The 14,439-nt window shown below is 39.3% G+C and overlaps 1 protein-coding gene across 2 annotated transcripts in view; it reads right to left on the reverse strand.

The window, feature by feature from the left end:
• The window catches only part of LOC128663755 (A.superbus venom factor 1), a 114,714-nt gene that overhangs the window by 78,718 nt on the left and 21,557 nt on the right, over positions 1 to 14,439 (reverse strand). For both annotated transcript variants that reach the window (XM_053718240.1, XM_053718241.1), the window contains exons 4-6: positions 13,435 to 13,505; positions 10,114 to 10,208; positions 1,986 to 2,068 (exon numbers count right to left, since the gene is read on the reverse strand). In XM_053718240.1, the coding sequence (XP_053574215.1) occupies positions 1,986 to 2,068; positions 10,114 to 10,208; positions 13,435 to 13,505 (249 nt within the window). The remainder of the gene's footprint in view (positions 1 to 1,985; positions 2,069 to 10,113; positions 10,209 to 13,434; positions 13,506 to 14,439) is intronic.

Here is a 14,439-nt window from a genome sequence, read left to right on the forward strand (position 1 = left end):
GCTATCTTTATTTAAAAAGCAGGCATGTGATGCATAGGAGCCGGCCCATTTTTGGTTGAGAACCTGGGTTATGCTTGCTTATTGGTGGGTAAATGTCAGCTTCCAATAAACAAGCACTCTCCATGGTGTTGAACCTAAAATGGGCTGGCTGCTAAGATACACATTCATGATTTTCAAATAAAGATAGCAAGAGAACAAAGAAAATTTGATAATAGGAGTAAATTAGAAAGTTGATTAAAATTGCATGCTGTATCTGAATCATGGGTTCAGTGTCCCTTTAAGCACCGTATGGTGTCTTAAGACCGCTGCTCCTTAACTGGTCCGCCACCTCTGAGAGGCGGACAGCAATCAACCCAATCAGATACAATCGGGTTGATTGACACCTCCTGCTAGCGGCCGATTGGCCACGAGTCTGCAAGGGGCAGCATTTCACAAGCGGTTCACCAGAACTGCTTGTGCAGTCCTAAATGCCGACAGTGTATGCTGTCGACATTCAGCGATGTCTGTCGGACATGATCCGCTGAGCAGATCATGTCAGACAGACATATGATAAATCAGCCTCATTATATGTACTCTTACTGAAGCATCTGGTAACTCAGCACTTCTCTTTTAAGAGGCTGGTGAAACAGCCAGTGAGAAGAATTACTGCCTGATCCTATTTACAATACAGTCAGGACTCCTAGCTTCCTGGGCTATGCATTTTACCTTGCAGGGCAGTGTTATGGGTCCATCTTAAGTAGCTATATCAGTAAGTGCAATGAAGTTTGATTGGTAAGGTACCAATAATAGTGTTTATCAGAATGTATTACAGAATATATAATACTACTTGTATAGAATGAGTCCTTGTGATGTTACAGCTGAAATACTAGCCACAAATGTAATGCAATATAGATAATTGTGTTATGTTTATATTAAAGGGACATTAAACCTAAATACATTTCATGGACCCCCCTCTAATTATGGGTGATGCCATTTTGGAAATGAGGTATCACTGCAGGTATATGAAGGAGTCGGAGACTTGCTGCATATCTGCAAACATGTCAGCAATGCAATAATTTCCAAATGGCAGCACCATGACTAGAGTGAGGTGGGGAATAACCTTAAAGTGAAGGTTAAGTTTACATGTGTTCAAGACATTAATGCATCATTGGCTAATATAATAAGCTGTTCGCTAAATTTATTCCATGTTATATCACATATTTCAATTTTTTTTTATTATACTAAGCTGCCTACCATTAGCGTCTAAACTCCACCCCACCTCAGCTTCTGGATTTTGGATGCTGTTACGTATAGAGCGGTCCCACCCGCTCTATGCGCATCTCCAAAGCTCGTACACGACGAGCGTAAGCATTGCGCATGCGCAAACCTCAGATGTCTATCACCAATGCGCATGCGACACTCCTCAATCACAAACAACAATGCGCATGCGTTAATCGCCGTTTCCATCATAGCGCTGAAGGAACAACTATACAGTGTTCATTCAGTGCTATGTTGTGCAATTGAGAGATTAGCAGTTTTTGTTTAAGACCGGACACATTGGTCACAATATTTAGTGTAGGTGGTCCTATTTAAAGCTACTACGCATTAGCGAACGGGAGCGCGCGCTGGAGTACAAAATGTAGAATAGGACAGTAGCGCATGCGCTTTTGGAATAGTAGGCGGGTGACGTAGATCCACGGCCGCCTAACGGCCAGAAATTTAATTGGTACTTTTAAGAACGTGATCAAGAGGGAGAAAAAAAAACAAAAAAACGGGTTGATTGTTATCATCTTAAAATAGAGATTTTATACGGCGATAGCTTTATTTCAAAGATGATTTCATACAGGTTGATGAACGAAACTCATTTTTATTTGTGACAGATAATTGAATTCTATTTTGATATACAGGTAAGTTTACCTTCACTTTAATACTATGCTTAGATAAAAGATTTAATGTTTAGTGTCCCTTTAAGTGAATACTTTTAACATGGCATACATTTTTCTTACCATATTCTTTTACTTCAAAGTTATTGGTGTAATTCTGCTGCGGAGAATCTTCGTACTTTGCGGAGATGGTCCATACCCCCAAGCTGCATAGAAAAACTCAGTTAAAGCCGTGGTTTTAGGTAACACAGTGGGCCTATTTATGAAAGGCCTGTTGGACATGATCCGACATTGCGGATCATGTCCGACAGACCTCGCTGAATGCGGAGAACAATACGCTCTCCACATTCAGCATTGCAATAGCAGCTCTTGTGAACTTCATGTGCAACACCGCCCCCTGCAGATTTGCGGCCAATCGGGGTGTTAATCAACCCGATCGTATTCGATCAGGTTGAATTGCGGCGATATCTGTCCGCCTCAAAGCAGCCGGACAGGTTATGGAGCAGCAGTCTGCTTTATAAATGGGCCCCAAAGTATTTAAACACACTCAAATATGCCAGGTGATTTATCTGTTTAATGGTGCATGGCTTCATTTATATAGCGCACTTGTATATAAAGTTGTGTCTGTATATGATATGTAAATTGTTAATAGGACAGAAAAGTCAATAGTATGCTGGAAAATTATTGAATTTCACTTATTAATGTAAATTGTTTACTTAAAAAAGATGCTTTAACCTTTTTGGCAATAAGATGAGCACCTCTAAAATATCCTCAAGTGCTGATCTAAGAGTCTATTTTGCCAATAATGAGTAAAAACACTCATATGCACTAACCTGATTGACAGACACGGTAGAGCATGGTGTATATCCACTTATCAGCACCTGTCTAGACTCAGAGATTGGGTATATATGTTGGAGCATTTGGGCTGGATTAAAAGTGGAGTGCTAATTTATTGCACGCCTGCAAATAGATACATTTGCCCTATAATTAACCAGCCATTACAAGTGGCTGATTATTGCTACTGCGTGCTCATGGTAGCAATTAGTGCTTATGAAATTAACCAGAGATCAGATAATATAATAACTGCACTAGGCAGTATATTGAGGCTAAAGTCGGTGGGAGTGCCTTTACATTGTGGTCTATAGAAACTGCGTCTTCCCTGTAAATATATATGTAGATGCTTATATACATATATATTTATGTGTTAATATGAGTATATACACATATAAACACATACATATATATGTATATACACATATTAGCAATAAATATATATGTATACAATCATATCTATAGTATAATTGTGTTTGTAATGTCCATCGCCGTCGTCAGTTGCGCACGCATCCCCAAAGGAATGTTGGATGCGCGTGTATACATAACATCTGAGAGCTGGAGCTTCTGAAGCTTCAGGCATCTGCCGCATACGGAGCCAGAGCGTGATTGGTGCTCCGCCTCTGTATGAGGCCAGATGCCTGATCGTTACAGACAGTGACACTTTGTGTGTCACCGTCTGTAACGATCTTCTGCTGGTGGAGGTGTGGGCAAACTGACCTAGCATGGACAACCGGGCGTGAAGGGGCGGGGCCGGCTGGGCAGGACAGGGGCGAGGCATGGAGGAGGCGGAGCCGGTGTGTGATGGAGGCGGAGCCTGGGAGTGACAGCGCACAAGAGGGGTGAGAGAGAGCAATAGAGGGGGGGGATAGAGAAGGGTTAGGGAGAGCAAAAGAGAAGGGGGAGAAAGGAAAAGAGAGGGGGAGAGAGCAAAAGAGGGGGGAGAGAGCAAAAGAGGGGAGAGAGAGCAAAAGAGAGGGAGAGCAAAAGCATAAGAGAGGGAAGAGAGAGCAAATGAGAGCTGGAGAGAGAGCAAAAGAGAGGGGAGAGAGAGAAAAGAGGGGGAGAGAGAGCAAAAGAGTGGGGAGAGAGAGCATGAGAGGGGAGAGAGAGCAAAAGAGAGGGGAGAGAGAGCAAAAGAGAGGGGAGCGAGATCAAAAGAAAGGGGAGAGAGAGCAAAAGAGAGGCGAGAGAAAGAGCAAACAAGAGGGGGTAGAGGGAGAGCAAAAGAGAAGAGAGAGAGCAAAAGAGGGGGGAGAGAGAGCATAAGAGAGGGGGGAGAGAAAGCAAAAGAGAGGGGGAGAGAGAGCAAAAGAGAGGGGGGAGAGAGATCAAAAGAGAGGGGAAGAGAGAGCAAAAGAGAGGGGGAGAGAGAGCATAAGAGAGGGGGAGAGAAAGCAAAAGAGAGGGGGAGAGAGAGCAAAAGAGAGGGGGAGAAAGAGAGCAAAAGAGAGGGGAGAGAGAGAGCAAATGAGAGGGGGAGAGAGAGCAAAAGAGAGGGAGAGAGAGAGCAAAAGAGAGGGAAGAGAGAGAGCAAAAGAGAGGGGGAGAAAGAGCAAAAGAGAGGGGAGAGAGCAAATGAGAGGGCAGAGAGAGAGCAAATGAGAGGGGAGAGAGAGAGCAAATGAGAGGGGAAGAGAGAGAGCAAATGAGAGGGGGGAGAGAGAGCAAATGAGAGGGGGGAGAGAGAGCAAATGAGAGGGTTGAGAGATAGCAAATGAGAGGGGGGAGGGAGAGCAAAAGAGAGGGGGAGAGAGAGCGCAAAAGAGAGGGGGAGAGAGAACGCAAAAGAGAGGGGGAGAGAGAACAAAAGAGAGAGAGCAAAAGAGAGGGAGAGAGAGAGAGGGAGAGAGAGAGCACAAAAGAGAGGGGAGAGAGAGCAGAAGAGAGGGGAAGAGAGCAAATTGAGAGGGGAGAGAGAGCAAAAGAGAGGGGGAAAGAGAGCAAATGGAGGGGGAGAGAGAGCAAAAGAGAGGGGGAGAGAGCAAAAGAGAGGGGAGAGATAGAGCAAAATATAGGGGAGAGAGAGCAAACGAGAGGGGAGAGATAGAGCAAAAGAGAGGGGAGAGATAGAGCAAAAGAGAGTTGAGAGATAGCGCAAAAGAGAGGGAAGAGAGAGAGAGCAAATGTGAGGGGGGAGAGAGAGCAAAAGGGGTGGTGAAAGAATCCACCTGGATGGCAGGGTGGTGAAAGAATCCACCTGGATGCAGCATAACCTGAATCCAGGTGGATTCTAAAAATGGCACCACCATGCCATTTTTAGAATCCACCTGGATTCAGCTTATGCTGCATCCAGGTGTATTATTTCACCACCCTGCCATCCAGGTGGATTCAGCGTAAGCTGCATCCAGGTGGATTCCGAAAATGGCAGGTTGGTTCTGTCACCACAATAGACCACACTTCCGAAAATGGCAGGGTGGTTCTGTCACCACAAAAGACTGCCCTCTGGGCAGGCTTTCCCACTTATTTAAAAAATAGGTTGTTTCTACATCTGTGGTTTAAACAAAAATTAGACTGCCCTTTGGGCAGGCTTATCGACGAGTACATATATATTTACAATTTGTTGCCATCGTTTCACTAGTTACCCCCTTCCCTGCACTTAGGTTCTGATGCTGTCTCTAACAGCATCAGAACAAGGCTCCCATTGGAGCCTATGGAAGCGCACTCTTGTGTTCGCATTGCGTTTAACTTGTAATACCAGCGCACATTATCGTGCAAGCAATATTTAGTGTTTCAAATTAATCTAGCCCTTTATGTGGTTATGTATGTTTCTGTGTTCAGGCTAGATATACTTAAACTGAAGAGAGAAAGAAAATCATATGAAAATGTTGATATCTCTATTTACCTGCATCTCTTAATTTTCTAAAATAGAACGAGGGTTTAAAAAAGTTGGTGATATGGTTCAAATGAAAACAAATTGATTGAATACATCTTGTTTAAAAATTTGTGAGACATCAGACATTGGACAATTGGTGAAATAAATTGAACTGCAGCGGTAAAAATGTTTAGAGAATATAATCACAACTGTGAGAGAACTGCAGACACACCCAAGTAACTTCCATGTTAAAGGGAAATAAAACCCAACATTTTTCTTTCATGATTCAAACAGTGCATAGAATTTTAAACACATTTTTAGTTTTCTTCTTTTATCAAAGTTTCTTTGTTTTCTTGTTATTCTTTGTTGAAAATCAGTAAGGTAATCTCAAGAGTGTGCACGTGTCTGCTGCACAATAAGGTGCTGCTGTTTTTGGCTATTATATTGGATGCTGCACAATATGGCAGCATTTTTGTTACAATGTTATACATTAGCAAGAGCACTAGATGGCAGCACTATTTCCTGTCATGTAGTGCTCCAGACATATGCACACTACCTATCTAGATATCTCTTCAACAAAGAAAAACATTAGAACAAAGCTATTTTGACAATAGAAGTAAATTGAAAACTTTTTTAAATTGTATTCTCTATCAGGTAGATTACGAGTTATGTGCGTTAGAGGGTATTTAACGAACGCAACAAAAGTTGCGTTATTAACCCTCCATAGCGCTTCCATTACAAGCTTTGAAACAGCCGGCTTGTGCATGTGATATGGTTGCGTTGAGCTCCATACCGCACAAAATACAAGCGCTGTTTTGACGTAGACATTAATGGGGAGAGTGGGTTAGAAAAAAACCTAATACCCGCGATCGCGGAATGAAAAGCTCCTTAACGCAGCCCCATTGATGTCTATGGGGAAAAAAAAGTTACGTTTAAACCTAACACCCTAACATAAACCCCACATCTTAACACCCCTAATCTGCTGCTCCCGACATAGCCGACACCTACATAATGTTATTAACCCCTAATCTGCCGCTCCCGATATCGCCGCCACCTAAATAAATCTATTAACCCCTAATCTGTCGCTATTGATATCGCCGCCACTATACTAAAGTTATTAACCCCTATTCCCCCGCAGCCCACCATCGCCAACACTTTAATAAAGATATTAACCACTATTCCGACGCTCCCCAACATCGCCGCCACTAAATAAAGTTATTAACCTCTAAACCTCTGGCCTCCCACATCACTACCACTAAATAAACTTATTAACACCTAAACCGCCAGCCCCCACATCACAACAACATAAATTAAACTATTAACCCCTAAACCTAACCCTAAATCTAACCCTAACCCTAAACATAACACCCCCTAACTTTAACATAATTAAAATAGAACTAAATTAAAGTTACAATTATTAACTAAATAATACCTATTTAAAACTAAATACATACTTACCTGTGAAATAAAACCTAAGCTAGCTACAATATAACTAATAGTTATATTGTAGCTAGTTTAGGGTTTATTTTTATTTCACAGGTAAGTTTGTATTTATTTTAACTAGGTAGACTAGTTAGTAAATAGTTTTTAACTATTTACTAACTACCTAGTTAAAATAAATACAAACCTACCTGTGAAATAAAATCTAAGCTGACTTGCACTAAAACCTAACATTACAAAAATGAAAAAACCTACCATTACAAAAAATTAAAAACACTAAAATTACAAAAAATAAAAAACTACCATTACAAAAAAAAAAACAAAATTATCCCAAACAATAAAAAATATTCCTATTCTAATGCCCTTTAAAAAAAAACAAAAAAACAAACACCCCAAAATAAAAACCCTAATCTATAATAAACTAACAAGGGACCTTAAAATGGCCTTTTTTGGGCCCTAAAAGGGTCTTTTGTAGGGCATTGCCCTAAATATAACAGCTCTTTTGCTACAAAAGAAAAACAAACAACCCCTAACAGTATACAAACCCCTACTCCCCAAACCCCCAAGCTCTTTTAAGAAATGCCCAACCCCTAATCTAAAAAAAAACACACCAAAAAAACCTTAAAAAAACCTAACACTAACCCCTCTTTAGGTACTCACAGTTGCTGAAGTCTCACTTGAAGGATCTTCATACTGGCGGCTCCATCTTCCTCCTGGCGGCGTCTTCTATCTTCATCCAGGCGGCGCGGAGCAGGTCCATCCTTAAGACATCCGGCGCGGACTATCCTTTTCATACTGTCGCCACCGTATACTGAATCTTGAATGCAAGGAGCCTTTTCAAAATGGCGTCCCTTGCATTCCTATTGGCTGATTTGATTTTGGAAATTCAAATCAGCCAATAGGATGAGAGCTACTGAAATCCTATTGGCTCTTCAAAACAGCCAATAGGATGAGAGGTTCTGAAATTCTATTGGCTGTTCAAATAAGCCAATAGAATTTCAGTAGCTCTCATCCTATTGACTGATTTGAATTTCCGTATGAAGAGGATGCTCCGCGCTGGGATGTCTTCAGGATAGACCTGCTCCACTCCGCCGGGATGAAGATAGAAGACACCGCTGGGATGAAGATAGAAGATGCCGCCTTGATGAAGATAGAAGACGCCACCTAGATGGATGAAGACCTCGCCGCCTGGATGAAGACTTCTTACCGCCTGGATGTCAGGACTTCAGAAACTGCAAGTGGATCTTCAAGGGTTAGTGTTAGGATTTTTTAAACTTTTTATGGTGTTTTTTTTTTTTGTTTAGGGTTTGGGCTTTACTTATAAAAGCTAAATGCCCTTCTCAGGCAATGCAAAAGAGCTAAATGCCCATTTAAGGGCAATGTACATACAAATGCCCTTTTCAGGGCAATGGGTAGCTTAGGTTTTTGTTAGAGTTAGTTTTTTTTATTTTGGGGGTTGGTTGGGTGGTGGCTTTTACTGCTAGGGAGGTCTTTGTAATTTTTTTACAGGTAAAAGAGCTGTTTAACTTAGGGCAATAGGTAGTTTATTGTAGGCTAGTTTTTTTATTTTGGGTGGGCTTTTTATTTCTATAGGGCTATTAGATTAGGTGTAATTGTTTTTTTATTTTTGATAATTTCGTTTGTTATTTTTCGTAATTTAGTGTTTGTTATTTTTTTGTAATATAGTATTTTTTTGTAATTAGATACTTTGTAATTTTTATAGTAATGTTAGAATTTTTTTAATGTGTATTTTAGTTTTCTTTAATTGGTAGTTTAATTTTAGTTTAATAGTTATACTAGTTTGATTGTTAGTTTAAACTTAGTTTTTTTAATTTGACAGGTAAGTTTTAATTTAATTTAAGATAGGGAAATTGTAATTTTAATAAAAAGTTAGGGGGGCATTAGGTTTAGGGGTTACTAGTTTAAATTAGTTTATTGAGATGTGGGGGCTTTCGGATTAGGGGTTAAAAGTTTAATTTAGTATATTTATTTTTGGGGGGGCTTGTGATTTAGGGGTTAATAGGTTTATTATAGTGGCGGCGGTGTCGGGGAGCGGCGGAATAGGGGTTAAAAACTTTTGTATAAAACTTTAGTATAGTGGGGGCGATGTGGGCGGATGGCAGATTAGGGGTTAATAATATTTAAATAGTGTTTGCGATGTGGGAGGGCGTCAGTTTAGAGGTTAATACTTTCATATAGTAATGACGATGTCGGGGAGCGGCGGAATAGGGGTAATACATTTTATTAATGGCGGCGATGTCGGGAGCGGAAGATTAGGGGTTAATAAATGTAATATAGTGTTTGCAATGCGGTAGGGCCTTGGTGTAGGGGTTAATAGGTAGTTTATAGGTGTTTAGTGTACTTTGTAACACTTTAGTTATGAGTTTCATTTAACATTTTTGTTGCGTAAAACTCATAACTACTGCTCTCAGATGGCGGTACGGATCTTGTCATTATAGGGTGTAACGCAAGCTGTTTAGCATCACCGCTAAATTTGTAATGGCAGCGCTATGGAAGTCCCATGAAAAAACATACTTTTTATGAGTGCAGGACTGACGTTGCGTTACAGGTTAAAAGGCTTGCGGTACAGCTATACCGACAAGACTTCTACTGGCTGCGTTGCTGTTTTAAGGCTGGAATTACCATTTTTTCAGCATTAAAACACGAACACACAACTCGTAATCTACCTGTATGTGAACTGTGAAAGTAAAATGTTGGGTTTCATGTCCTTTTAAGCCCACACACTGAGAATGTGAGACTCATATTAGATTGAAAAAAATACAATTTCTTCTTTTAACTTCACATATTATCTGTAAATTGTATTATGAAATTACTAATTTTATTTTCTATTTTCTGTATGATTTTTATTTTACTGAGCACTATACTGTAATATTTATCCCGCCTTTACTAATGGATAAATAGGCTCCTCCCCTTTAACAAGATAAAATGCTATCCAGATAAAATTTGTTTATAGAGAATTCTGTAAAGGACAATATGACACTGACGTGGTTTAAATAATTTTACCTGAGCAGCGAAATTTACAGAAACTGCTCATATTATTTATATTTATATCTATAATTTAGGTTATGTTAGTTTCTGACAGTATATGTTTAAAAATTTTCTGAAACTCTGTCTGTATTTGTACAATAAATCTCATGCACTTACCTTATAACTTCAGGCAACTGGTATGATTGAGAGAGGATACCAGATTTACTATCTTGAATTATTGAATCTCTCTTCACAATGATCCCATCTGGAGTCTACACACAGGATATAATTGTCCGTATTATATAATGAAGATAAAGCACAAAGAGCCTCACACAAATAACATACCTGAACATATATACATAGTTTATATATTCTAAAGTGTGGTCCAGAGTACCTTATCTACAGTGCTAGAGACCAAGCACACACATATTTCATGCATAATTTAAAAAAAAAAAAACACTATGTAAGTCTGTCTTAAAATTATTTAACCACCATTGCAAATCAGGTTTATTGTCAACGAATGCTTCAAGTGGTTTCCCCAAATTCAACTGAAAATGCAACTTTTAATGAATTCCGCAGTCTCAAAATTATTAAACCTCCTGAATAGAATCCCTCACAACAACACAAATATGCAAAACAGGTGTTGTCTCAAGCACACCTGATGCAACTAATCAAGGGCTTCATTAGTTGCACCAGGTGTGCTTGAGATAGAACACATGAAATACCTGAACTGGCTAGGGGTTTGTTGAGTGTCACGTTTGACTGCATGTTAGAAATATGGCTTAGACAATAGAATGGTCCAAAAAGTTAAGAGAAGAGATCATCGCCCTTCACAAACAAGGAACAGGATACAAAAAGACAGAGAAGTCACTGAATGTTCGGTAGAGACACCATTCGAAGCATAGTTTGCAAGTTTAAAGTTAAAGGAACAGTGGTTACACTACCTGGACGGGGCAGAAAAAGGAAGCTATCAACAGCGGCAACCACATTTCTGAGAAGGCAGGTTGAGAAAAACCCTTGAGTGACTGCAAAAGACCTGCAGCAAGACCTGGTGGCAACAAGCACTGAGGTTTCAGTTTGCACAGTAAGGTGGGTACTAAATGCAGAAGGTTTCCATCCAAGAACTACAAGACGTTCACTACCACTAACCCAAAAGAACAAAAAAAGTTGGCTCTGATATGCTCAAAATCATATAAATAAGTCACAGAAGTTTTGGGATTCTGTTCTGTGGAGCGATCAAACAAAACTGGAAATTTTCGGCCCGATGGATCTGCGTTATGTCTGGAGGAAGAAGAATGAAGCATACGCTGAAAAGAACACTCTGCTTATAGTTAAGCATGGTGATGGAGGTGATGCTCTGGGGCTGCTTTGCATCCTCAGGAATTGGATATCTACAGCATGTGGAAGCCAAGATGGATTCATTGAAGTATCAGGAAAATCCTTGTATAAAACGTCATGCCGTCCGTGGCGAAGCTTTAGCTTTGGAGTCATTGGACCTTCCAACAGGACATTGATCCCAAGCATACCTCAAATTCCACCAATGTTTGGTTCCAGTTGAAGTCCTAGCTGGTGTCTGTCTATGCATCTCTATTGCAGCAAGTCAAAACAGCAAATGGGTGCTCTACTAAGTACTAAAGATGCTTGCTATGAAGGGGTTGAATAATTTTGAGACTGCAGAATTCATTAAAAGTTGCATTTTCAGTTGAATTTGGGGAAACCACTTGAAGCATTCATTGTGTTGAACTATTTCAATTGCTTTTGTTTGATTTGTTCATTGCAAACAGCTGAAAGTCTGTAAATTTTGACAATAAACCTGATTTGCAAAGGGGGTTGAATAATTTTGATTACAGCTGTATATGTGAGAAGGATTTAGAAATGATAACATTATACAAAACCTAATAATAGACACATCTGATGCTACAAAATCTATTATATGGGCATGGAACAGTAAATTTCTATGATTTTAATATAGTGCATTTATCAAATGTCGAGCAGACATGATTCGCTATAGCAAATAATGTCTACTGGACATCACTGCACGCGGACAGCATACGCTGTCCGCAGTTATCATTGCACAAGCATTTCGCCAGAAATGCTTGTGCAATGCCGCCCCCTGCTCACTGGTGGCCAATCAGCCGCTAGCAGGGGCTGTCAATCATCTCAATTGTATCGGATTGGGATGATTTCAATAGACAGGTTAAGGAGCAGCGGTCTCTGAAGCAGCTGCTTGATAAATGGAACCCATAGTATGCAATTTAAAAAAAAGTTCTAATTTACTTCTATTATCAAACTGTGCACAATCTTTTATGTAGAGACTTTCTGATGCTCCAGCACCTACTGAGCATGTGCAGCAGTTCACAATATATACAAATAGGTCTGTGATTGGCTGATTGCTATCACATGACACAGGGGCTAGGATAATTAAAGGATATGAAACATTTTTTAAAAACTTTCCAAATTACTTTATCAAATTTGCTTTCTTCCCATGGTATTCTTTGTTTAAGAGAAACCTGGGTAGGTGTCTGGAGCACTACATGGCAGGAAGTAGTGCTGCCCTCTAGTGCTCTTGCAAATGGATAACATTGTTGCAAAACTGCTGCCATATAGTGCTCCAGACCCATGCCCGAAAGATACCAAGGGGATGGAGAAAATTTGATAATATGTAAATTGGAAAGGTGTTTAAAATTAAATGATCTATCTGAATCATAAAAAAATAATCAGGGTTTTATGTCCTTTTAAGGGAAACTGAAATTAGTCCCAAAACAATCTACTACAGGTAGCCCTCAGTTTACGCCGGGGTTAGGTTCCAGAAGGAATGGTTGTAAATCGAAACCGTTGTAAATTGAAACCCAGTTTATAATGTAAGTCAATGGAAAGTGAGGCAGATAGGTTCCAGGCCCCTCTCAAAATTGTCATACATAACACCTAATACATTATTTTTAAAGCTTTGAAATGAAGACTTTAAATGCTAAACAGCATTATAAACCTAATAAAATAATCACACAACACAGAATATATAATTAAACTAAGTTAAATGAACAAAACATTTGCTAAACAGCATTATAAACCTAATAAAATAATCACACAACACAGACTTCACTTGCATTTTTCTGCAAACAGTTCTTTCTATGCATTCCAATCTGGACTAATTTATAGACAGGAAGATCTTGTTCCTTTGAAATCTGCTCGATAGCTCAGGTCTGCTTAAACTGATTAATTTCAGCTTGCTTGGCTTTGCTGCAACACAAGCGGACAGCTCCACCTACTGGCTATTTTAATAAATGCACTGCTTCTCAATGCTTTTCAATAGCAGTCACATGACTGGAAAAAAGGTTGTTATTCTGAAATGGTGTAAATTGAACCGTTGTAAAACGAGGGTCACCTGTACTTGTTTTTAGAGTTAATGTAAGTGCCACCATGTTGTCTGTTATTATTTTTCTTTACTATAAACGTTTACTGTATTTAATTATCGTTTAAGAGAAGAAAATGAAAACTCACCAGAAATTCAACAATCACAGTTTTGGACAAAGGCTGCATCTTGTAGTTCATTGTGTAAATCCGATAGAGAACTGAAGAAAGAGTAAGAATGATTATTTGCCTGCTGCCCAACTGGTGTACAATGGAACTTCAGGTCAGAGTTGATACTGACCGCGGTTTATTGTGTTGTGCAACCCAATATGAAACCCATGATTCCACTCATTTCTGTTTACGTAATTGCTAATTAATTAACATAGTCCAGAAGGATATTTTATGCCAAAAGTGAACAAAGTTTGTTTGTATATTTATTGTTGTTCCTTCAAATGTACTGCCCTAGGCCTGTGACCTATATATTCAATTCATGCCTCAGAAATATATAGTCGCTATAGTCGCTATAGGGGATTTAGTTGAACATAAGTTGAACATAAGTTTTAAAATAACTAAAATAATTAACCACACCTTGCCCAGAGGCTACTCTCAATCTTTTTTTTTTTACACAATTAGGGCCATATTACAAGGAAGTGGATATTTAAGGCTCCTGTTCACATTCTAATTCTGCGAGATTTAAGCTTTTTGCGTGCATCGGGTAGCACTCGTATTAGAAGTTGAAATTAAAAGATGTTCGCTTCTGAACTAACCCAACACGTGCAAAAAGACGAAGTTTGAATATCGCAACCATGTTAACATATTCCCCATAGAAGGCATTAAAGCAAAAAACACCCTACTCGCGCGAAAACCCAACTACATATTCTCAAGTGCGCTAATCTGACATGAAACTATGAATATTTCACATTGCAATGTTCTTCACATAGCAGAATATGTTCTATTTATTCATAAATACATATCTCTACATATATATGTATTTCTATGTTAAAGGGACACTAAACCCAAAAGTTTTCTTTCATGATTCAGATAGAGAATACAATTTTAAACATTCCAATTAACTTCTATTATCTAATTTGCTTAATTCTTTAGATATCCTTTGTTAAAGAAATAGCAGTGCATATGGGTGAGCCAATCATACAA

Source organism: Bombina bombina, chromosome 6, assembly GCF_027579735.1.
Source record: "Bombina bombina isolate aBomBom1 chromosome 6, aBomBom1.pri, whole genome shotgun sequence".
NCBI classification, from domain to species: Eukaryota; Metazoa; Chordata; class Amphibia; order Anura; family Bombinatoridae; genus Bombina; species Bombina bombina.